The sequence below is a fragment of the Neofelis nebulosa genome, chromosome 4, assembly GCF_028018385.1.
Source record: "Neofelis nebulosa isolate mNeoNeb1 chromosome 4, mNeoNeb1.pri, whole genome shotgun sequence".
In the NCBI taxonomy this organism is placed as follows: Eukaryota; Metazoa; Chordata; class Mammalia; order Carnivora; family Felidae; genus Neofelis; species Neofelis nebulosa.
Genome location: NC_080785.1, coordinates 95913942 through 95939166, shown reverse-complemented (window position 1 = coordinate 95939166; position 25225 = coordinate 95913942). Strand labels below are relative to the sequence as shown.

Here is a 25225-nt window from a genome sequence, read left to right as displayed (position 1 = left end):
TGCTTCAGATTCTGTGTCTCCCTCTCTCTCTCTGCCCCTCCCTTACTCACACTCTGTCTTTCAAAAATAAATAAACATTAACAAAATTAAAAAAAAGAAAAAAGAAAATCACTCAGACAGTAGAACAAAAAGAAATGATAAAAGTGAAAAATGGAGGAGAGGGGGAAAAAAAGAATCAGCCTAGGAATTCCAATAATACAGGTTTCTCAAAGAGTGAACAGCAAAAACAGAAGAGAGAACATTAATAAATAATTCAGATCAAGATCACAGAATTGAAGGATATGATTTTGCAGACTGAAAGGGTCCTTGCAGCACCTGGGTGCTGTAGTCGGTTAAGCTTCCAACTCTTGGTTTCAGCTCAGGTCGTGATCTCAGGGTCTTGATCTCAGGGTCATGAGATCAGGTCCCTCATAGGGCTCCGTGCTGAGCATGGAGCCTGATCGAGATACTCTCTCTCCCTCTCTGCCCCTCCCCTCTATATCTCAAAAAAAGAGGGGGGCTCTGAATGCCCTGCCTAGACTTTAAAAAGACACACCCCATTTTGAAAAGATACATGCACCCTTATGTTTATTTCAGCATTATTTACAATAGCCAATATATGAAAGCAGCCCAAGTGTTCATCAATAGATGAATGGATAAAGAAGATATGATACACACACACACACACACACACACACACACACACACACACACACAGTGGAATATTACTCAGCCTTAAAAAAGATGAGATCTTGCCATTTGCAACAACACGGATGAACTTAGAGGGTATTATGCTAAGTGAAGTAAGTCAGACAGAAAGACAAACATCACATGATTTCACTCAGAGATGAAATCTAAAAAGCAAAATAAATGAATAAACAAACAAAAAGCAGAATCAGACCTATAAATACAAACTGATGGTTGCCAGAGAGGAGAGGGGGTAGGAGGATGGGCAAAATGGTTGACGGGGAGTTAGAGATACAGGCTTCCAGTTATGGAATGAGTAAGTCATGGGGATAACAGGCAAAGCATAAGGACTCTAGTTAACAATATGGTAATAGCATTGCATGGTGTCAGATTATAGCTACATTTGTGGTGAGGGTAGTATTAACATACAGATTTGTCAAATCACTATATTGTATACCTGAAACCAATGTAACGTGTCAAATATACTCAAATTTTTACAAATTAATTAAGTCAAATTAAATTAATAACAATAAAGACACACACCAAGAATGAATAAGTCATGGGAATGAAAGGTACAGCATAGGAGGGGTGCCTGAGTGGCTCAGTCAGTTAAACATCCAACTCTTGATTTCAGCTCAGGTCATGATCTCACTGTCAGTGCAGAGCCTGCTTGGGATTCTCTCTCTCCCCTCTCTCTCTCTGCTCCACTCCTGTGCTCTCTCTTTCAATCTCTCTCTCTCTCTCAAAATAAATACATAAACTTAAAAAAAAAAAAGGTACAGGATAGGAAAAATGATAAATGGTGTTGTAATAGCATTGTACAGTGACAGACGGTAGCTACACTTGTGGTGAATATAGCATATATTAAAGTGGTCAAATCACAATATTATATACCTGCAACTAATGTAACATTGTGTCTCAACCACAATAAAAATTTTAAAAGGTGACAAAGTGCTAGAAATTTAAAAACAAATAAATAAATTAAAAACATACACCAAGGCACATCAGTGTAAGAATTTGGAACACTAAGATTTTTTGTCTCTGCCAAAAGAAGATCTGAAAAATCTCTAGGGAGGAAACAAGCATATATAAAGGATTGGCTAACAGAATCTCATTGAACTTCTCAACAGTACTAGAAGCTAAAACATAAAAATGGAACAAAAACCTTAAAATTTTTGAAAGGAATATGTATTTCTCTTTTAAATTCTAAACCCAGTCAAGCCATGAGTCTTGTGTGAGGGTAGAAAAAAGAAACTTTTTAATCAGAAAAATTTTACCTTCCCATCCCTTCTTGGGAAAATTATTTCTAGAGGATATGGTCCACCAAAAACAGAAAAAGAAAGAGGGGCACCTGGATGGCTCAGTCGGTTGAGTGACCAACTCTTGATTTTAGCTCCAGTCAGGATCCCAGCATCGTGAGTTCGAGCCCCATGTTGGGCTCTGTGCTGACAGAGTGGGGTCCCGCTTAGGATTCTCTCTCTCCCTCTGCCCCTCCCCCGCTCATGCAAGCAAGTGCACTCTCTCTTGCTCTCCGTCTCAAAATAAATAAATAAACACTTTTTAAAAAGAAATAAGAAGAGAGGCACCTGGGTGGCTCAGTCGGTTGAGCATCCCACTTCGGCTCAGGTCATGATCTCGCAGTTCCTGAGTTCGAGCCCCACGTTGGGCTCTGTGCTGACGGCTCAGAGCCTGGACCTGCTTCGGATTCTGTGTCTCCCTTTCTCTGCCCCTTCCCTGCTCATGCTGTCTCTCTCTGCCTCTCAAAAATGAATAAATGTTAAAAAAAAATTTTTTTTAAAGAAATAAGAAGATAAGGGATCCAGAAAATGAGGGATCTAAAGGAGAAAGATGAAAGGAATCTTCAGAATGAAAGTAAAGAAAATACTAACACAATAGCTGAAATATCTTCATGGTCCAGTTGGGGGTGAATTAAGGACATATATTGAGAAAGTAAATAAAGAAGCCATACAAATATTAACACAAGGAAAAACAAAAAGGTGTGCAAGAGCAGCAATGTCATCCAAATCTGAAGAATAGTTGTATAATCATAACGATGCAAATACTTGAATTCTGATCTAGCAAAATGTATGATTTGATAAGATAGAAAGTGTATGTGTAGTTGTTGGCATGGTGGTGAAAGAGAGCTAGTCTTTCTCACTACAGAAAATTCCTAAAAACAAAAGCAAGAAGTAGCATTATAATTACATTACTTAGAAATTTGAAGGTAAAAGCTAAAAGAAACAGCTAAAAGAATTGACATTTGTTGTCTCTGGGAAAAAGGGGCAGAGGCATCAGAGGTTACTATTTTTCGTAATTAACCATATAGATGTGAAGTATATATAAAATATTGATTTTAAAAATTAAAAAATAAACTATAAGTTACGTTAAATTCATGAGCGACAGTTGAGGAATCATTTTGCTGTACTGCCCCCTGCAATGTTTTGATAAATATTGCACTCTGAAGCTTTCCATTTAATTATTTACACACACTGCAGCAGCTTCAAGGGGAAATTATAGTCTATTGTCATCATTCGCAGATTCTGTATTTGAGGATTCAACTACTCACTAACTCCAAAATCAACATTTTCAGTGCTTTTGCAGTCATTCCAGGCCATGCACAGAATGCAGAAAAATTTCAATCACTTGATGTACATGTTCCCAGCAACACTCTTCTTGTTTTGCCTTGTTAGGCCTTCTTGTCTCAGGTCTCATACTGTAAACAAGTGTCCTTAGTGTGGTGTACTTAGTGTCACATTTTCACGTTTCTGTGCTTTTTTGTTGGTGATTTCACCATTTAAAATAGCCCCCAAGTCTAAGTCGCCTGGGTGGCTCAAGTCGGCTGAGCATCTGACTTCGGCTCAAGTCATGATCTCATGGTTTGTGGGTTCGAGCCCCGTGTTGGGCTCTGTGCTGATAGCTCAGAGCCTGGAGCCTGCTTCTGATTCTGTGTCTCCCTCTCTTTCTGCCCCTCCCCAGCTCGCACTCTGTCTCTCTCTCTCTCAAAAATAAAGAAAAAAAAATTGTTTTAATTTTTTAATTTTTAATTTTTTAATTAATAAATAAATAAATAAATAAAATGGCCCCAAGAGTAGTGCTGAAGTGCTGTCTGGTGTTCCTAAGTGCAAGAAGACCATGATGAGCCCTATAGAGAAAATATGTGTTAGATAAGCTTTGTTCAGGCATGACTATAACTATATAAGTTATAATGCTATGGCCATGGATTCAATGTTAATGAATCAACAATATATATTAAGTAAGGCGACTTTAAACAGAAACACCCATAATACAACATTATGTGTATTAACTGGTAGACAAAAATGTGTGACCAAAGACTTGCAGGAACTTAATCCTATATTTCCCCCAGGAGCAATGGTTCAGTATTCACTAATTTGGTGTTCACAGTTTATAGAACAAAACTACTTCTAATAACGAGAATTAACTGTATAAAAGAGGCAAGAGAAAGATCAGCACTACCTCAACCAGAAAGCCCTGACCAGCCTTGGGAAGCTTTCAAACAAACCTGAGTGCCATCATCAAAACACAGTTTGGAAGGGTGGGCCACAGGGGAAGAAAAGGTAAAGAAGATTTGATAAATTGATTCTAAAATTCATCTTGATGAGTATATGATCAAGAATAGCCTAGAAAAAATTTTTTGTGGGGAGAAGAATATTTAGCCTACAAGGTAAAAATAAAAGTGTAATTTTTAAAATAAGATATTAACATATGAACAAAGAAACAGCCATACATAGAAATGAAAAATTATTACATAACAAAGAAGAAATCTCAAATCAGTGGGAAAATGATAAATTATTTAAGAAACAGTGTTAGGAAAACTGACTATCCATATAGAAAAGAAGAAATGTGATCTACACTTAAGTTCTAAGATCTAAATACAAATAAAATTTAAAGTAAATAAAACCATTAAAGCAAGAACGTTTGAGAAACTTTGAGAAAAGTTCTTCTCTATCTAAAAAAAATTTTGAAATTAAAACATCATCAAAGTTGACAGTTCTGACTACATAAAATTTTAAACTCAGTACAATGAAAGATACCATGATTAAACTTAAAAGATAAATAACATACTGGAAGAATGGAAATATTTGCAATAAAAATAAAAGACAAAGGTTTTTATTACATATAAAATACTGTTAGAAATCAGTAAGAAAGAAAGAAAGGAAAAATTGGAAATATACACAGTCAATTCACAGATAAATAAAAATTTCTAGTATGCGTAACAAAAGACATCCATAGCAATTTCATCTACAATGAAAAGATGAAAGTTATAATAATAATAATATTTTTCTCACCAGATTGGCAAATATTTATAATACCCAATATTGGCAAGGGGGTGATGAAATGGGCACATTCATACACATAAATCACTAACAACTTTGTAGGGCATAAAAATTTTAAATGTTAGGGGCACCTGGTTGGCTCAGTCGGTTAAGCATCCAACTTCAGCTTAGATCATGATCTCGTGGTCTGCAAGTTCGAGTCCTACATCAAGCTCTGTGCTGTCATGACATTTCAGAGCCTGCAGAACCTGTTTCAGATTCTGTGTCTCCCTCTCTCTGTCCCTCCCCCACTCACACTCTGTCTCTCTCTCTCTCTCTCAAAAAATAAATAAAAACATTAAAAAATTTTTTTAAATGTTAATATCCTCATACTAGGTTTTCCTGTTGTTTGGCATTTAATTCACAAAACAATTCCACAAGTATGCCTAGACATGGGTAAAAGAAAATGTTCATTGCAGAACCTTTTTGTTTTGATTTTCAGCTGTACTTCAAATGTTTTTCTATCAACATTGTTAAAAATAATTTACATATAATAAATTATACAATTAATTAAGTTTTGACAGATATATATACTTGTGCAGTCACCTCCACAATCAATAGAACTCTCCATCCCCTGAAAGTTTCTTCCTGTGAAAGAAGATTCTTCCTTTGCAAACTACCTCTCCCTCCACTCTCAGCCTTAGGCAACCAATGATCTGCTTTCTGTTACTAAAATGTAGTTTGCATTTTCTAGAATTTTATGTAAATGAAATCACTTAATAGAGACTCTTGTATGTCTGGCTTCTTTCATAAAGCATTATAATTTTGAGATTCATTCATGTTGTTGCATTTTTATAAGTGAGTAGTATTCTACTATATGGATATACCACATTTGTTATGCATTCAGCTGTTGATGGACATTGAGTTGGTTCCAGTTTTAGGCTACAATGAATCAAACTGCTATGAACATTCATGTACAAGTCTTTGTATGAACATGTTTTAATTTTTCTTGGGTAAATACCTAGTGAAACGGCTGGGTAATATGCTAAGTGTATCTTTAACCTTCTAAGAAACAGCCAAACAGATCTTCCAAGTGGTTGTAAAACAGTGCATGTGAGTTCTAGATGCTCCACATCCTCGCAACACTGGAAATTGCTGTTATTTTCAAAGTTAGTCATTCTAATGGGTAGATATTTCTTGTTGTGGTTTTAATTTGCATTTCCCTGATGAATAATGATATTGCACATCTTTTCGTGTAATAATTGGCCATTCATACATCTTCTTATGAACTGCCCCACTATGTTTAATAGTGAAGCAAAATAGGGGCACCTGGATGGCTCACTTGGCTGAGCGACTGAATCTTGATTTCAGCTCAGGTCATGATCTCAGGGTCAAGCGCTCCAGTCGCTGGGTGAGGAGACTGCTTAACATTCTCTCTCTCTCTCTCTCTCTCTCTCTCTCTCTCTCTCTCTCTCTCTGTCTGTCTCTCTCTCTCTCTCTTTCGCTGTGCCTCTCCCCTGCTCACACACTCTTACTAAAATTTTAAAGAAATGAAAATACTGAAGCAAAATATTCAAAACAATGCAAAAATCCACCAACAGGTGAAATGTTAAATAAGCACTGGCACATTCATACAACAGATTCTCATATAGATATTTTTAAAAAGGAAACAAGGGTGCCTGAGTGGCTCAGTGGTTAAGCATCCAACTTTGGCTCAGGTCATGATCTCATAGTTCGTAGGTTCGAGTCCTGACTGGACTCTGTGCCGACAGCTCAGAGCCTGGAGCCTGCTTCAGATTGTGTGTCTCCCTCTGTCTCTACCCTTTCCCGACTCACACACTGTCTGTCTGTCTGTCTGTCTGTCTCTCTCTCTCAAAAATAAATAAACATTAAAGAAAATTTAAAGGGAGCCTGAGTGGCTCAGTTGGTTGGGCGTGTGACTCTTAATTTCAGATCAGGTCATGATTTCACATTTCATGAGTTCAAGCCCCACACCAGACTCTACACACACAGCACAGAGCCTGTTTGGGATTCTCTCACTCTCCCTCTCTTTCTGCCCCTTCCCCACTCGTGATCTAAATAGATAAATAAATAAATAAACAAACAAACAAACAAACAAACAAACTTTTTTTAATTTAAAAAAAAAGAAAAAAAAATGAAACAGACTTACATATCCTAACACGAAAAGTGGACCAGTATATATATTTCTTTTTTTTTGAAGTTAATTTATCTTGAGACAGAGATTGTGCACATGAGCAGGATGTGGGGGAGGGGCAAAGACAAGAGAGGGAGAGAGAGAATCCCAAGCAAGTTTTGCACTGTCAGCACAGAGCCTGACACAGGGCTTGACCTCACCAACCGTAAGATCATGACCTGAGTCAAATCAAGAATTGGATGCTTAACCGATTGACCCACTCAGTCACTGAGCCAGGTGCCACAACCAAGATATATTTCTAGTTAAAAAATAAAATCAAGTTATAGAATAAAATGCATAATATTATCCTATTTTATAAATATACATAATAGCATTAATAATGTATGTTGGTAGTTGTAGAAGCATTCATGAAATTTTATCAGGGATTAAATCTTGGGAAAAGAAGTTATGGAGAACTTTTACCAGCTAAGTTTTATTTTTCTGTAATTTTGTTTAATTTTGATTATGTTTCTAATCAGCAAAAAAAAAAAGAAAAAGAAAAAACATACAGAATAAACAAAAACATTGGAAAAACATTTTCAAGAATAAAAACATAGAAAAAGACCTCAAATATGAGAGGATAGTTTGACATCATTAGGAATGAACGGACAAGTAATTCTCTTTGTTATATATGTCTCCAAAAATACTGGTCTTCTGTTCTCAAATCTCTTTTTAGGTCCCCTGTTTTATTTCAAATGATGCATAAGATACGTTTAGGAATCTCTTCATCCCATAAATCTCGTTTCATTACAAATCTATTAAGAGAAGTCTATATTTCACTACAATGCCATCTCACAGCCATAAAAATTAGTAAATTTTGTTTAATGAAGCAAAAACTTTTATTTATTTTTAATTTTTATTTATTTGAGAGAGAGAGAGAGAGAGAGTGTGTGTGTGTGTGTATGAGGGAAAGGCAGAGAGGGAGACAGAGAATCCCAAGCAAGGCTTTGCACTGTCAGCGCAGAGCCCAACATGGGGATCAAACCCCTGAAACGTGAGATCATGACCTGACCCGAAATCAAGAGTCAGACACTTAACCAACTGAGCCACCCAGGCACTTCAATGAAGCAAAAACTTTTTTTTTTAATATAATTTATTGTCAAGTTAGCTAACATACAGTATATCAATGGCTTCGGGGGTAGATTCCCGTGATTCATCGCTTACATACAACACCCTGTGCTCATCCCAACAAGTGCCCTCCTCAATGCCCATCATCCATTTTCCCCTCTCCCCCACCCCACCCCCATCAACCCTCAGTTTGTCCTCTGTATTTAAGAGTCTCTTATGGTTTGCCTCCCTCTCTGTTTGAAACAATTTTTTCCCTTTCCCTTCCCCCATGGTCTTTTGTTAAGTTTCTCAAATTCCACATATGAGTGAAAACATATGATATCTGTCCTTCTCTGACCGACTTACTTCATTCAGCATAATACCTTCCAGTTCCATCCACATTGTTGCAAATGGCAAGATTTCATTCTTTCTCATTGCCAAGTAGTATTCCATTGTATATATAAACCACAAAAACTTTTAAACTGAATTCATTTCATATCAGGCAACAGAATTTTGTATTGTCTGAGAAGACACCCAGAAAGGACTTCTGGAACACACTGAAGTCAAAATTAATAAATGAGCTTTCAATAGTAAAGAGCATGAACTTTGGAGACTGACTGGATTCAATTCCCTGCTCCAGTACTTGCTACCTTATGACCTTCAAGGTAACTTCACGTCTCTGAGCTTCAGTTTCCTCATGTGAAACACCTAAATCATAGAGTTTGCAATATTACATGAAATGTTGTGTGTAAAGTGCTCAGCAAACTTCTTGGCATATAGTAAAGGCTTACTAAAAGTTTACTTTTGTCATTATTATCACTATCATATATGTATTACACAGTCACACCACCTATTAAAGTAAATAACTTATTCTAGATTGGAAAATAAGAAAAGAAAAACACACAATTATTTTAAGGTACAGAAAAAAAAAATGACTCTCAACACTCTATACTTAAGGATATCTACATCCACATTTTGGCAGTTTGTGAAAGACAAGAATAAGTTGGATGGGAGTAAAGGGTGATTATAGGAGGAAAAACAGTTGGAAAGGGCAACAGTTGTTAATTTTCTGTGATATATCAAGCAGTTTGTATATCGCTCTATTTATTTGGCCTCTAGGATGGAAAGCTATTATAAGAATACAGCCAAGCAATCATGCAAAGAAGTATAATTGTAATGAAGGAGCCATCAATTCCCTGCTTGCTAGAGCTGTTTCTAAGACTCCCCTGGTATGTGGCCCTAAGGTTTCCAGGACACAAATAAACTTGAGCAGCATGAGAGTAGACATAATTGACAAATACCCAGCTAAGTGGCTCATCTGTGTGACAGCAATCATGGCATCCCTCCCCACTGTACTAGCTAACAAAAAGGCCAAGTCATAAAACAAACTGATCAAATAGAATATGTAATATACATTAAAAGGATTTTTTTAATTTGATATTTTACAGAGAACTTAACTACCAGAACTTAGGAGTGAGAAAGCAGAAGATGGACATTTTTTTCAAAGCATGTTCTCTTAATCTGCTGAAGCTTTATTTAAAATAGTTAGCATGATGTTTTCTTTCTGGCATGTGTTAGAAGTCTTGAAAAAATCTCTGTTACTAATGATATAGTTTGACAGGTAATTTTAGGAGTTTAGAGCACTTCAAAAATTAGTATCCACTGGAAGACATTCCAGGGAAAGTAGAATTTCTGAGTTGTAAAAAGGTAGTGTGGGAGTGATACTCAAGTTATGAGCCAACCATACCACTTAGAGACAACCAGAAAATAGATGGGTAATAACTTAGAATAATTGGGGTGCCTGGGTGGCTCAGTCAGTTAAAGCATCTGACTTCGGCTCAGGTCATGATCTCACAGTTCATGAGTTTGGGCCCCGCATCGGGCTCTGTGCTGACAGCTCAGAGCCTGGAACCTGCTTCGGATTCTGGGTCTCCCTCTCTTTCCACCCCTCCCTCCCTCCCTCTCTCTCTTTCAAAAAATAAATAAACCTTAAAAAATTAAAAAAAATAACTTAGAATAATTTATAATCTACCTCCTATTGACACCAGTTTCTTACCAACTGCCCTTCACCTATAAGAATGCAGCTATTATTACTGTGGGATTTGCAATCAAACAGGTTTTATAACTGTCGGATGCCACTATTTTAATGAAAACTTGAGAAGTTTATAGGAAGAACGATGGCCTCTGATCAGAAAGAGGGCTTCTGAATCATGAGTAAAGCGTGCCACAACCAAAATACACGTCAGTGCTAATTCCAAATCCCTCTGCCCCTCCACACTTATAGCTTTCTCTTTCAGTGAGATTGGGCTCAAATGCCTGGGGTCTGGCCAATGAAATGGATAGATGGAAGTAACTTAAGCCAATTCAGTACAGACCCTTAAAAACATCCCATGAAGGAGCACCTGGGTGGCTTAGTCGGCTAAGCGACCAACTCTTGATTTCAGCTCAGGTCATGATCTCATGGTTTGTGAGATAGAGTCCAGCATCAGGCTCTGCGCTGACAACATGGAACCTGCTTGGGATCTTTGGTCTCCCTCTGTCTCTGCCCTTCCCCGGTTCATGCATGTGCACACACACACTCTCGCTCTCTCTCAAAATAAATAAATAATTTTTTTTAATCCCATGAAATCCTCCAGGTTTCTCTTCTACTGCAGCAACCCTGGAGGCTGCAAGTTTCACATAGTGAAGACAGACATGCAAGAAAGATGTTTTTATTGTATTAAAGCCAATGAGATGGTGGGCTAATTTGTACTGCAGCACAACCAAGCCTATCCTGACCACTTGAGATGCCAAGCATTGAAGGAAGAAAAATGGTAGCTTCTAAGCAATTTCACGGCAAGAAAGCTAACAAGTGATAAGTCCATTTCAGGGGTAGATTGTTTTACTATCCCTTTAGCAGCAGTCTTCAAACTGAGATGTGTGAAAACTTTCCTAAGAGATACATGAATCATTTTTAAAAAATCAATTTCCAGGTTTTCAACTTCCATACATACATTTTTTTAATTTTTTAAATGTTTAGTCATTTTTGAGAGACAGAGACAGAGAGAAAGAGACACACAGAGAGATAGAAAGGAGCAAAGAGGACAGGGAGACACAGAATCCAAAGCAGTCTCCAGGATCCAAGCTGTCAGCACAGAGCCAGACACATGGCTCGAACCCAAGAACCGCAAGATCATGACCTGAGCTGAAGTCAGACACTTAACCAACTAAGCCACCCAGGCGCCCCTCAACTTCCATATGTATTCTTGCCTAAAGTTGATTAGCCAGTGAATAAGCCTTCTTTCATGATAACCGTTCTCCCCACTAGGCTAAAGAAAAGCATATTCCTCACACATCCCAGATCTTAACTCTCACTTTAGTTCATATTATAAAATGTATTTAAGTGATAAAAACTTTTGGTTATAAAGTCTTTAACTCTAGATTGATTTATAAAGTCTATAAATTGGTAGCTTTTCAGCCTTCCACATACGAATCTTTAGTAGTGGTCTAACTCCTAAATAACTTGTAAACAATATCTTGCATATAAGTTGATACTTAAAGGAAAACAAAGACCATGCTTCCAAATACAGAGGCAGGCCTTATGGTGGCCTAGCTGTGTTCATGATACAAACTCTTTAGTACTGTTAATACCAATTATCAAATTGTCCATGAGAAAGGTAGTACTAATATATGCTGGCACCAGCAGTGTATGAAAATAGTGTTCTCCGCCATCTTCCATAACACTGAATATGATCTCTTGGCTTTGTAGGATTTTTATTTACTTGTTGCAAATTTGAAAATTAAAAATTTGCATGTCATTGTCATTTTAATTTGCATTTATTTAATGACTTCTGAAAGTGAAGAGTTTTTCGTAACTGCTCTTGTTTCACATCTTCCCTTATAAATTATTCTTATAAATTCTCTTATAAATTATTTTGTTTGCCCCATATTGCTTAGGCAGAATTTTCTTATTATTAATTTTTATGGACCATAATTTTTATGGAGAGACAGAGCATGAACGGGGGAGGGGCAGAGAGAGAGGGAGACACAGAATCGGAAACAGGCTCCAGGCTCCGAGCTATCAGCCCAGAGCCTGACGCGGGGCTCGAACTCACGGACCGCGAGATCGTGACCTGGCTGAAGTCGGACGCCTAACCGACTGCGCCACCCAGGCGCCCCCTTCTAAAGGCCTTCTAAAGGCCTGAGGCCTGCTATGTTAATGATTTTCTGCACAGGTACCATGTTATCCCAATCCCAGATTATATAAATGTTCGTGTACAGGTGGGTTTCCCATTTAAAAAGCTTTTATTTTCCTATTTAAAGGTTTAAGCTACCTAAGGCTTATTTTTTCTATTTAAGTATTAATAGTTGCTTCTTAGATAAGAAATTAATCTTGCTTTCTATTTTTCTAAACACTTCAGGTTTTCTACAAATTTTATTGTTTTTATAACTGGAAAATATACAAGAATATGACTTCCAGTGAAATAAAAATTTTATTTTTTAATTTTAAAATAAATATTTGTGGGGCACCTATGTGGCTCAGTTGGTAAAGCATCTAACTCTTGATTTCGACTTCAGGTCATGATTACAGTTAATGAGATCAAGTACCACATCGGGCTCTGTACTGAGTGTGGAGCTCAGCTTAGGATTCTCTCTTTCCCTCTCTCCCTTTCAAAATAAATAAATAAACATTTAAAAAAATTAATAATAAAATAAATATCTGTCTCAAAAACAATATTTATACTCTTACATATCCCTTCATATTGAAGTACTCTGTCAGCAACTTTATTCTCAAAGAAAATTTTTATGTGCGAGTTAACGCTTTAACATCTGTGTTAACACCTGAGTAAAGAATATTAGTCTACAAAGAAGTAAATATGTGGGGCACCTGTGTGGCTCAGTCAGTTAGGCATCCGACTTCGGCTCAGGTCATGATCTCACCGTTTGCAAGTTCAAGCCCCTCATCGGGCTCTGTACTGACAGCTCAGAGCCTACAGCTCAGAGCCTGGAGCCTGCTTCAGAGTCTGTGCCTCATTCTCTCTCGGCCCCTCCCCTGCTCGCACTCTGTCTCTGTCTCTCTCAAAAATAAATAAACATAAATTTTTTTAAAGAAGTAAATATGTATAAAACAATTCACCTGTGCTTGACTACCACAGACAATGCATACATGCTTAGAGTTAAAAAGAAGATGATTAACAGTAACCTTTGGCTCTCAGATGTGGAGGCCCTTTTTACACAAACAGGTTTGAGCAATGATGGAATGCAGAAAGGGCCACAGTGACCACCTGGCTGAACACAGGCCCATCAGTGACCCACCCGGAAATACCTATAATTCCTAACTGACCAGTGGGCTACTTATAACCAGACAGTTACCAAAAAAGGTAAAATTTCATACCTCACCTCCACTCCTTACAAGCAGCCCCCTCCTACTGTCTCATCGCAGACAGCCTCTCCTCTGCTGTCCTGCCCTCAGCTCCCATTCCATGTGTTCAGTAAACTTCTATCTCCTTTGTTCTGCTTCAGGTGAATTCTTCCACCTCAGGGGCCACTGGCTTCCACCCAATCATCACCCCACATTTGAGGGCCCCCATCTGATCAAGAGACCCCCCCATTTAGGAGGCACCACATTTGGTGCCCCCTCCACCCACATTTGGGGGAACCCTGCACGAGGAGCCCTGCCGGTCTGGGACTCTCCTCAAATTCTCTTGGGAATCTCTCAGGACTTTCCCTGGGTGAACCAGCTCTACTGCTCTTTGGGGAACTGATGACCTCTGTCAGGGGTTACTCCTCATACAGGATTCAAAGCCCCAGGGAGAACCAGCCTGACGCCCTTGCCAGAAAGGGTGAGGGATTTCCCCTTTTGCCCTTCAGAGGGGAATCCCTCCCTCCCGCTCCTTTCTCTTTTGGACCCTTCAACAGTCTAACCCCTAGTACTCCTCAGATAACTGAAGGCCTCTGGCCAGGGCGGCTCTCCAGTGTGGTCTGAAGGTCTGAGGGGGAAAGCTAGGATTGTCCGAGCCTGGGAGAGTGAAGGACCTCTTTTCTCTGCTCTCTCATTCTGTCTCCTGAGGTCTGTTCCCAAAGTCTGACACAACTGGCAGGTTGCCCAGTCTGAATCCCCACACACTATGGACTGCATTGGGACCCTTTCCTGACACTGGCTGACTCTGAGCCGCTGCTTCTTTTGGCCTCCACCCTTTTCCTCTGTTCCTGCAGATCCAGCTGCCATCTTGATCTGTGGGCAAACATGTTCCCACGCATCTGCATGGGTCTGACCCAGTCTGGCCAAACCGGTGTCTGGCTCTCCCTGTCGCCAGGGGACACCCCACCAGGAAGTGCCATGCCATTTGCTGCAACCTCTTGGTAATACACACCAACACGGTGGGATACCCCAAGAGTTGGTCACCCTGTATTTGCCATGACTCCTCTCCATGGTGGGACACCACCTGAAGAGTCCATCCCCTCCTATTAGGTCTGGTCCTTTTTCAGGTCAGCCCGACGCCCTGACTAAAATCCAGACCATGAGTCCGAACTCCATTCTCTTTGTCAGGACACCCCTTTGGGAATCAGTAGCTGGTCTTTCCGACGATGGGACCTCTTCTCTTCCTTCTGACTCACTCTTGGGCTGTGTTCTTAAAAGCAGGAACAAATTGGATCCACAAGGCCTGATGTTTCTGGGCCTTAGTACAAACCCCCTGATTAAGAGGTATGGCCCTTCCACAGAACGCTTTTGTATAATATTTTTTTCAGCTTGACCTCCTTTGCTAGAACTCTTCCAAATGGTTAGAAGTCCCATATCTTCCGACATCTTGGTCGGTTTCATGGCCCTAAATCAGCACCTTGACATAAGAGCCATTTGCAGAATGTGTTTGGCCAATAGCCAGTTGCTGCCTGACATATTGGATGCTGACTGCCTCACTGTGCTTCCTCCTAATAGATATGGGGGCTTCTCCCTCATTCATTTCCCAAGTTAATGGCTATGATAATTTGGAGCCAACTGTCTCTGGTTAATCTATCTTTGAGGGGGACTTTAAGAAATATTCCCAAGCAGCTGCAGAAACTCCCTTTGTTTTGGGAAAGGTTCCTGTCTTCTCCCACCCCATGCGAACTGCCTAAATTTTCATCTGATGACAGGAAAACATGGCATCTGCAAATCTGTCCAAATTGAGAAGCCAAGCATTAGGACTGGGGAGTCCTTTTTCTCTGCCTTCTAGTGGCACCTCACCTCTTCTGCCTCCACCTCCTCCTGTTTCTGCACCACTTTGGGTTCAGCCTACCTAACTGGTTCCTATAGCATCCTCAGTGCCTCCAGCATCATTGGCTCCTCCTTCTATCCTTGCAGAGCCTGGATCCTGCTTCAGATTCTGTTGCCCTCTCTCTGCCCTTCCCCTGTTCATGCTCTGTCTCTCTCATTCTCTTTAAAATAAATAAACATTAAAAAAAAATACTTTCTGGGGCGCCTGGGTGGCTTGGTCAGTTAAGCATCCGACTTCGGCTCAGGTCATGATCTCACGGTCCGTGAGTTCGAGCCCCACGTCGGGCTCTGTGCTGACCGCTCAGAGCCTGGAGCCTGTTTCAGATTCTGTGTCTCCCTCTCTCTCTGCCCCTCCCCTGTTCATGCTCTGTCTCTCTCTGTCTCAAAAATAAATAAACGTTAAAAAAAAAATACTTTCTAAGGTTTTAACAAACTTCTCCAGGTTTAAAACTGTAAACTGAAATTTCTGACTAATTCGGCTTGTTTGCTTGGTATGTTATATTCTGGTAGAAAGTCATCACTCAAAATTCCTATTAAAGTATTTTGTGTCACAGAAAAAAAAGAATTTTCTGTGTAGAAGCCAAGAGCATCCTTTGGGACTTAGACCACCCACTTCAGAGTTCTTCACCGGTGCCCCAGGTAAAAACTGACATGGGGACAAACTGATTGACTTTTAAGTGCACCCAGGTGAAACATAATTCAGTATTTAAACTAATTGAAACTTTTATTCTACCAAGATTTACTGAAGGCCAAATAAGCTCATGTTATTCCTGTTTCAATTTGTTAGCAAAAACATGACTTAAAATAATGGTGAATTTTGTTTGTCTCAAAATTTTCATAGGTTAAAATAGCTTTAAAAGACTTTGGTAACCTGAAATTGTAAAGTTCCGCTTAGATGATAAATGGGATTGAATTCATTGGACTTCTAGGTCTTTTCCAAATAAGATAAAATACTAACACATTGATTACTAAACATGAGTTTTATCTGGTCTTGACTTATTTCAGAAAAACTAAGAATATTTGGGTACATTGGAAAACATGCTTTATGCTTAATTGATTCATAAATTTGCGATCCAAAGAATCTTGGTGCAACAGTTCACAGCTCACAATTGGTTACTACTTAGTTTTCACTGGAGACTAAGGTTGCTAAGAGTTTACAATTCTGCTTTTCTCTCTGTTAAAAACACAAAGTTTCCTTGGATTGTTCTCGGCTCTTGATAAGAAAATGTAAACAAAGTTGTTTTCTCTTTTCTTTGCCCCGAAAAACCAGTTTCTATGTTTTGTCTTTATCAGGTCTTTAATGATCCATAATCCTATTTAGGCATGTGCTTTAAAACTTTCTAAGGTTTTAGAGGTGCCTGGGTGGTTCAGTCAGTTAAGCATCCAACTTAGGCTCAGGTCATGATCTCACAGGTTGTGAGTTCGAGCCCTGCATTGGGCTCTGTGCTGACAGCTCAGCTGGAGCCTACTTAGGATTCTGCATCTCCCTCTCTCTTTCTGCCCCTCCCCTGCTCACGCTCTGTCTCTGTCTCTCTCAAAAGTAAATAAACATTAAAAAAATAAAAACTTTCTAAAGTTTTAACAAACTTCCCCAGGATTTAAAATTGTAAACTGAAGTCTGTGACTAATTCAGCTTGTTTACCTGATATGTTATATTCTGGGATAAGGACATCACTCAATATTCTGATTATTAAACTGTTTTGTGTCACAGACATAACCAAGTTTTCATGCCAATTGCATCATAATGAACTCTCACCAGATTGTTAACAATGTCTTTGTAATTTATAGTTATTGTTCTGATGCTCTTGCAAAATGAATTTTGTCTTCAAGGAGATTTATAAAAAGGGCTTTTGACAAATACAGGTATTTGACATCTTTAAGATCATAAAACTGAAATGGGTAAGAACCTCCAGAACTAACTAAAAAGCTGCATTTTAACTGAACAAGAATTAGTAACATGGAACTAAGTGAATTGGGGAAAATTATTACAGTTTTTGTAACTCTTGTTTGAAACATTGCTGGTTCTGTAACGTTTGCTATTCCAGATTAAGGAAACTTTCTCTTAAGATATCTATGACTTACAGAAATGTGGTATTCATTTGTAAACAAATTGAAGTATTTAATTTTTCTCTCTATCTGAACCCTCTGAAGTTCAAAAAGTCTCAGTGAGTATCCTTTCTTCCATGGTAATCATAGTCATTTGCATTAAGTTCAATAAGAATCTGTTCTCCTTTTAACAGGAAACCATTGGAAACACTAGTTCTTTTACCAAGGTTTAGACTGGAATGCCATATCTGAGAAAGACATGCATAGACTCAGATGACCAGACAGCTTTAAGGAACTGAGGTTGACTTTATGAAACACGGAGTCATAAAGTCCCTTGGAAATGTTGGCCTGATACCCTGCTTACAGAGTTCCCAGCAGCCTTACCAGGTGAGTAAAGAATGTCACTTCCTGGCAGGTGCAGGAACCTCAGGATACTTTGGGGACCTCGAAGAGGAAATCGCCCAAATCTATACGTATTGGAGGTATGTCTGATGACAAGTATTTGGCTTGGCTTCTGGCCTAGAGAGGCTACTAACAGTTCAATTGAGATTCCTCATGAGAAGTTCCAGCGAAGCAGATTTTAAAAGATCTATAAGGCCAAATGCTATTCTTCCTGGGCTTGCATAAATAATTAGGCCAAGGGGCGCCTGGGTGGTTCAGTCAGTTAAGCATCTGACTCTTGGTTTCAGCTCAGGTCATGATATTAGGTATGTATATCTAATATGTCAAGGCATTGTAAGACAGACAGTTGGGTAGGCCTGTACATACAGGGGTTGAACCACAGGAAAGATCCCCAAAAGTATAAATCTGGGAGTATATATATTATAGCTACCCAATTGCCACCTTTCCCTGAGAAAGGCAGAAAAAAGTTAATCTTCCTAATGTAAGCAAATTTTCCTTAGGAAGAAAAGGGAAGGTCTCTGAGTTCTTACCCTTTGGAATGTAAATAAATGTCTCAGGGAGAGAAGATTAACTTTACAGAGGGAAAGATTAATTTTACAGCTTTACAATCTCAATCCTGAATGTCTCCAAGGCTCAGAGTTTTATACCTCTTTGAAATAGACACATAAACTTCCTGGGAATTCTCTAACAATCTAATCTCTTAACAATCATTTAACTTCCAAACCTTGCCCTTTAATCCAGGTTCTGGTTTTCTTGACTTAGAAAGCCGTGATCACGCAGAAAAATGAATATATACACTTCTTGGTAATACACAGTAAAACAAGCCAAAATATTCAATATTTTCAGCCCTTGTTAATATCTGACACCTCCTAAAATACTGGCTTTCGCACTCTTTCTAGAGAGCCCTGGGAATTCCTCAGAGGTGCCTCAGATGCCTCTTTTCAGGGGAGCATTTAGAGGTGCATAGTGAGCAGGGCTCTGAAACCCCAATTCCTGCTTCAAGCACAGCCCATATGCTCTCATATTTGGGGTTTCCAATTATGTTTTTTAAAGATAAGACTCTACAAAAAAACAAAACAAAACAAAAACTTGAAATCCACTGGAAGAAAAAAAAAAAAAACACTGAAAAATCTTAAGCAACCTAAATAAAAATCCTGTCTTACAGAAACAGACATGGTTCCATTGACATTTTCGCTTAAATTTCCTTGGCTTGGTACTCTTACTTGCATTAATGTGAAACTTATAAAATACACAACACCATAAAATTAACCAATTATTTCTGGGGCTCCTCATATTGTTCACAGGTACTCAGAAAGTTCTTGATGTTCTGTCTGTTGATGTCCTATGTACACAATGCCACTTGAAAAAAGACACTAAGTGTCTTCCATGAAAGCACCAACCTATCCAGTACCCAATTTTCTAATGTTGATACTCCCTAAACAGGGCTGCAATTCTTTTTTTTTGGCGGGGGGGGGGGGGGGGGGGGGGGGGAGGGGAGAGTGGCGGGGGGAGGGAACCAAACCTCTGTTGCTCACAAAATAAGAAGTGCCCTTTTCTCTCCACAGGACTCAGACTTCAGGGGGGCAACTACCATACTCTCATATCTATCATCCCAGTTCTTCACTTTTTTACTTCTCCTTCCCCTCATCTCTCTCCCCCTGAACTCACCACCATACATTGAATACAAACAGATGCCTCAGACGGACCAGTTCAGGCACCCACATTGCAATTCCCATGCTAACACCTGAGAAGATTGTAGCTACACTTACAAAAAATCAGTATTAAGGCTATACCTACTAATCTCTAAATCCAAAACAATATGCTACACAGCATTTTCAAAATTTTACATGTTTATTTATCTATTGCAGTTTCCAAAGCACAGACTAATAGTCAATTCATATATCTTTACGTAGGAAAAAAAATCTCCTGGGATTCAAGAAGCCTGAGTTCTAGTCGCACCTCTGTTTGTTATGTGAACTTAAGCAAGTCAACTTGACTTCTCTTGGGCTATTTCTCATCTCTAAAAAGGCAAATGGCCTATGCTCAGAAGTGATCCAAATGGAATATGGAGTTTTCATATAATTAAGAACTCTCCCACAATCCTCATATGTATCTGCAAACCTGGTGAAGGGTACATTGTCATGTATAATCTACCTGTCAAACATTCTGCACTGTATTTCTTTCCTTTACTCATCTATTTTTTTTTAACATTTATTTATTTATTTATTTTGAAAGAAAAAAGAGAGAGCGGGCTTGCATGTATGCATGAGGGAGATGGGCAGAAAGGAGAGAGAATCCCACGCAGGCTCAGTGCTGTTAGCACAGAGCCTGACACAGGGCAGGGTCCCACGAACTGTGAGATCATGACCTGAGCCAAAACCAAGAGTCAGAGGCTTAACTGAATGAGCCACCCAGGCACTCCTCCCACCCCATTTCTAATGCAAATGCATACGTGTAGAAGATAGCAAGACACCGCCTCAGGGAAGATCGTTCTAAAAGTGTAAGCCAAGTAAAAAGACAACATACGGTATTTTAATCAATTCTGCAAATCATTTGCCAGTTATAAAAAAATTAATAAAGGTAATTTTGGCCTCCAACACCCTCATTTTTCTGCTCCTCTCCCCAGAAAAGTAGATTGGTTAATTACATGACAGGTATCACTGATGATGTCGTGACCGACCCAATCGTTTATTCAATAAATACCTGACTGCTCAATTACCAGGCATTAAGCTAAGCACCACAGACAAGGTACAAAAGCTAAATTTTTGGCCAAGATAGAAATACACAATAAAGTAGATAATCTGGGTCCTCACGCCTGCATTGTGTCACAAGGCCTTGATGGCATTATCCTGCCCTGATCGATTCTACAACTTGGGTCTAAAGGACAAATTTGGTGAACAGAACTTGCTCAGAATAAATAACAAAAAACAAAAACAAAAACAACCATTTGTGTCTCCACTTCTCAAGAGGGATGGAAGCTGAGAAGACAGCACGCTCTTCAGCTAGCCATGTCACCTAGCAGTGACACCAAGCAGTGACAGAGAGGCAGTGAGGAGTGACAGCTGCAAGGCGTACAGCCTGGAAAGCAGAGGTCCCCGCTACCCGTTAGGCTGTGATTTAATGAGTCCTAAAGTTCCTTAAGATTCTGTTTCCTGCGAGCTGATTTCAAGAGTCATGGTGGACTATCATTCCCAAATTCTGAGGGAGTAAAGAAAGTTCTTTAAAACGGTAGTCAATTTAAACTACATTTTCTAAATAAAATTCTGGGACAGGTGTCTGGTACAAAAGCGTGTTTTATTATACAGTAGGTGTCGTTCCTGAATTAGCACATTCGTCTTTATAACCAACAGTTTGTGAAACAGTCAAGATTTTAAAAGCTTCGGTCAAAGTTTGCTCTCTGAAAATCAGCATCTGCCTCGGAGCCGCCTCCCTAACCCGCTTCCATTTAACAAGAACAAGGAAGGGGCTGAAGTCCGATATGAGTTACCACAGGCTCTCCCCCCAAGTTATGCAGAGATGTATTCTGAAATCCTTTCTGAAATGCGGCTGGGTGTACCTTTTTAAAGTTACTTAAACTCGGGGGACACAGGGAAGGGGTAAGGGGCAGAGGCGAGGCGTCCGCCCAGTACGATCGCGCAGGGGCGAACTCTCGGGCCCTCGGCCGGGAAGCCGGGCAGGTGACCCCGGGGCGGCTGCGGGCGCGGGGCCAAGCCGGCCGCGGGGCCAACGAGTGAAGGCCCCGGGAGATGGGAGAGGCCAAAGGGCGGGCTGCGGGGACAGGAGACACTTCAGGAAAGCGCGGGCGCTCTCTCCATGGCGCCGCCCGAAGGGGAGACAGGGGCTGGGTTCCCCTTCGCCGCCCGGACCGCGTCTCGGAGGGTACCTGACTGCGGGCGGCCGGTCCACAGCCCCCTCCCGCCGCCCGGGCCGAAGAGAAGGCGGGTTCTCCGCAGAGCCGCAACCTTCGCCAGGGTCGCCAGCATCGCGCGCCTCTCGGTTAGCCTAGGACCCTGCGTGAGGAAAGAGCACAGCGCGCGCGCCGTTCGCCGCCACTGGGGGCGCCCGCGAGCACACCAGGCCCCGCCCCCAACTGGGCAGCCCCCCCACTGGGCGGAGCTCCGTCGAAGTGCTCTGGATCTCTTGTCACTGCGTCCGGGAGTTGTCTAGTTAGTCGGTCCCGACCGCACACCGCAAAAGACGACAGAGCTCTTTGCTGGAGCCGAGGGTTCGGTCTTTCTTTTGTTCTTTTTATTTATCCTTCCTTTACTTTAATCCGTTCAATCTCCACCCAATTCAGTAATCCACGTACTGGCTGGCCTGTGCCTAGCGGAACCCTTGTGACACCGGAACCAATATGCTGTACTGCGCTGAAAGGCAGAGGACTGTTTTGCCAAAGGACCACCGAGTCTCTGAGAAGGGTTGGTCGGGACAGTTCCGGCGGGAGAACGCGGCAGTGAGGTCTTCGTCTTCATCTCCTGATATGCACCGACAGAATTTTCGACCCCCGACTCCTCCCTACCCCGGCGCGGGTGTAGGAGGTTGGGGTAGCGGGAGCAGCTTCCGGGGTACCCCGGGCGGAGGCGGACCGCGGCCGCCCTCCCCTCGGGACGGGTACGGGAGTCCGCACCACACGCCGCCGTACGGGCCCCGGTCTAGGCCCTACGGGAGCAGCCACTCTCCGCGACACGGCGGCAGCTTCCCGGGGGGCCGATTCGGGTCTCCGTCCCCTGGCGGCTACCCTGGCTCCTACTCCAAGTCCCCCGCGGGGTCCCAGCAGCAATTCGGCTACTCCCCAGGGCAGCAGCAGACCCACCCCCAGGTAATAATAGCCAGCGTTTGCCGAGCTCTTACTGTATGGCAGGCATGGTGCTAATAATCCCTTTACATGGATTATTTTGTTTAATCCTCTATGAGGTGAGATACTATTGTTGGCCCTGTTTTGCAGATGAGTAAACTGAGGCTGAGAGAAGTTAAGTAACTTTCTTTAGATTATCTTAAGTAATAGAGCTGTACTTTGTGTTTCTAGAGCCCTCCTGCTTTGAACTAGTACACTGCTATTCATACATAGATTTCCCTAATTCCCTCCCCTTTGCCAGGGACCTTGCCAGTTCGTGTGTGTAAATTATTCTCCGGGGGGGGGGGGGGGGGACGAATGACTCACCAGCATAGAGTTCCTCTGAGTTACTGGGTTCTAGCCTGGTGCCATTTTCTTACTACCGGTACCTTTTTTAGGCGAGGGCGGCGGGAGGGGGTTAGGAGCTTCAAACGACACTGTCTCCTGCTCCAAGCCTTCTTAAAGGAAAATCGGTGATATTGGAAGTTTCCCATTCTCAGTAAGTGAATTCAGGAAGGCCCAGGGGGTATTTCTGATGTGTCTAGGGTTTCTGTCGTTTAAAACTTACATGGTTTTCTAACTTTCCTTATACTAAACCAACCTCACCCCCTTAGAGTCTGGTGCTTTATAAAGAGATAAAATTTCATAGGATGTAAAGGTTCTAGAAATTTTGAAGGTGTAGGGTTAAAAAAAAAAGTTTTAATTTCCTTTCAGAAAAAGATGAAAATTTTGAGGAAAAATTGAAATATAATTTCTTATTTCATCACCAACTGATAGTTCTGCAGTTACTACACTAGAAATCTAGAAGTATTTGAAGGTGACAGTTGGCATGGACTTATTAATAAACAAGTATATCAAACTGGCTTAAATACTTTTAGGAACAAAAACACTAGATTAAAGGAAGAACCGACTTTGCAGTTGAACATGTTTGGGTTCAAAACACAATTTTTAACTAGCAATGTGATCCCCACTAGCTTTAAAAAAAAAAAAGTGCCAATTATCTCTACTAAACATTTTTTTAACTGATGATTTTTTTTCTAAAGGGTTCTCCAAGGACATCTACACCATTTGGATCAGGGCGTGGTAGAGAAAAAAGAATGTCTAATGAGTTGGAAAGTTATTTCAAGCCTTCAATGCTTGAAGACCCTTGGGCTGGCCTAGAACCAGTATCTGTAGTGGATATTAACCAACAGTACAGCAATACTCAAACATTCACAGGCAAAAAAGGAAGATACTTTTGTTAACATTTCTGAAATTCACCGGGAAGCTTCTTGTGACAGGAACATCTTGGACAAAACTTTTACTTGTGTAATTAAGTTGAACCCTAAGATGGTGACTTTGAATAATTAGTTGGGTCTTCTTGGTATTTTTCATCATATCAAGTATTGTTGATAATAGAGAAAACATCCAGTAGAATAATTTGCAATATTTAGCTCTTTGGAAGTGCCTACCACATTTTAGAAGATTTACAGTTTCCAGATATTTAACGTTCATGGTTATATAATGGACATTTGTCTTTTCAATGGTTTTTCCAATGTTTTAAAATAAAACATTTTGTCTTTCTAGATATATTGTGGTTTTGTCATATGCTAAAGAAGTGGAATTATCAAAATAATGCCTGTAATCACTTGCTTAGAATTCATAGATAAATATTTTGCATACTACTTTTGAAAGTGAAATAAACCATCCTTTGAGCTGTAGATAGTTCTATATTTGTTCATAGGGAAAAAGGGTGAAGGAAGAGAACAGAAAAGAATTCTACTCATATTTATTATAACCATTGTTTGTGCATAGTTATGTAATGCTTTTGTAAAAATGCATTGAAACTTTATTGAAAGTCACAGAAACCCACTTACACTTAAAGAGGGTATTTATTCTTTTTATACTCATTTAACTAGAAAGGGCAATGATAGACCTATTTCTTGTGTAGCTAGATTAAAGTGTTCTGTATCTGAATTTCTCAACATCTCAATATTACGGGGCCATCTTCTCTTGAGCCAAGGAAGATGGATACCAGCAGTCTGAAATCACTTCCATTGTGAAGAGAACATTTCCTAATACCGTCCATCCCAAGGAAGACAAATTTGTCATGCCTGATTCATATTTCTATAGTCTTGAACCAATAATTATGCTCAAGGCAGTGAGGCCTTGAACTATTGACCTCCCCTATAACAAGACAGGGTCCCATAATCTTCAGCCCTGCTAGGCCTGCCTGGATTAGAATAGTGGTTTTCCAAAGGAAGGGATGCTACGTGTGTATACCTGTATTTCTCCCGCAAATATTTAAATAAAGCTAAGTTTTCTAACATTCAGGCTTTTTAGATGTTTTTAGATCACAACATGATGAAGGTAGAGCTAGTTAAAATTCTTTTTAAACATCCCCAAAAAAGAAACATCTAAAAATGAAAAGGTCACACACCTATTTGAGCCATACTCTGTTCTGTTAGGTCTTTGGCAGAGGCAAAGAAGAAAATGAGAAGGGAAGGAGTTTAGCTTCACAACAGCCAGGACTGTTTGTACCAACTACT

General features: G+C 40.3%; 2 protein-coding genes across 5 annotated transcripts in view; one reads left to right on the top strand and one right to left on the bottom strand.

Annotated features, from left to right (window-relative positions):
• SUGCT (succinyl-CoA:glutarate-CoA transferase) overlaps positions 1 to 21958 on the bottom strand; it is a 758031-nt gene extending 736073 nt beyond the window's left edge. For all 4 annotated transcript variants that reach the window (XM_058725465.1, XM_058725466.1, XM_058725467.1 and 1 more), the window contains exon 1: positions 21747 to 21958. In XM_058725465.1, the coding sequence (XP_058581448.1) occupies positions 21747 to 21846 (100 nt within the window). In that variant the 5' untranslated portion in view covers positions 21847 to 21958. The remainder of the gene's footprint in view (positions 1 to 21746) is intronic.
• A 67-nt stretch (positions 21959 to 22025) lies between these two features.
• Positions 22026 to 25005, top strand: MPLKIP (M-phase specific PLK1 interacting protein). The gene is made up of 2 exons (XM_058725469.1): positions 22026 to 22682; positions 23741 to 25005. The coding sequence occupies exons 1-2, from the start codon at positions 22218 to 22220 to the stop codon at positions 23939 to 23941; spliced, it is 666 nt and encodes a 221-aa protein (XP_058581452.1). The 5' UTR covers positions 22026 to 22217; the 3' UTR covers positions 23942 to 25005.
• Positions 25006 to 25225: the final 220 nt, after the last annotated feature.

Excerpts from the sequence above, each read along its gene's own strand:
- MPLKIP (XM_058725469.1), top strand. The coding sequence starts at position 22,218 with ATGCTGTACTGCGCTGAAAGGCAGAGGACTGTTTTGCCAAAGGACCAC. Across the intron at positions 22,683-23,740 it reads AGCAGCAGACCCACCCCCAG|GGTTCTCCAAGGACATCTAC; the intron begins GTAATAATAGCC and ends TTTTTTCTAAAG.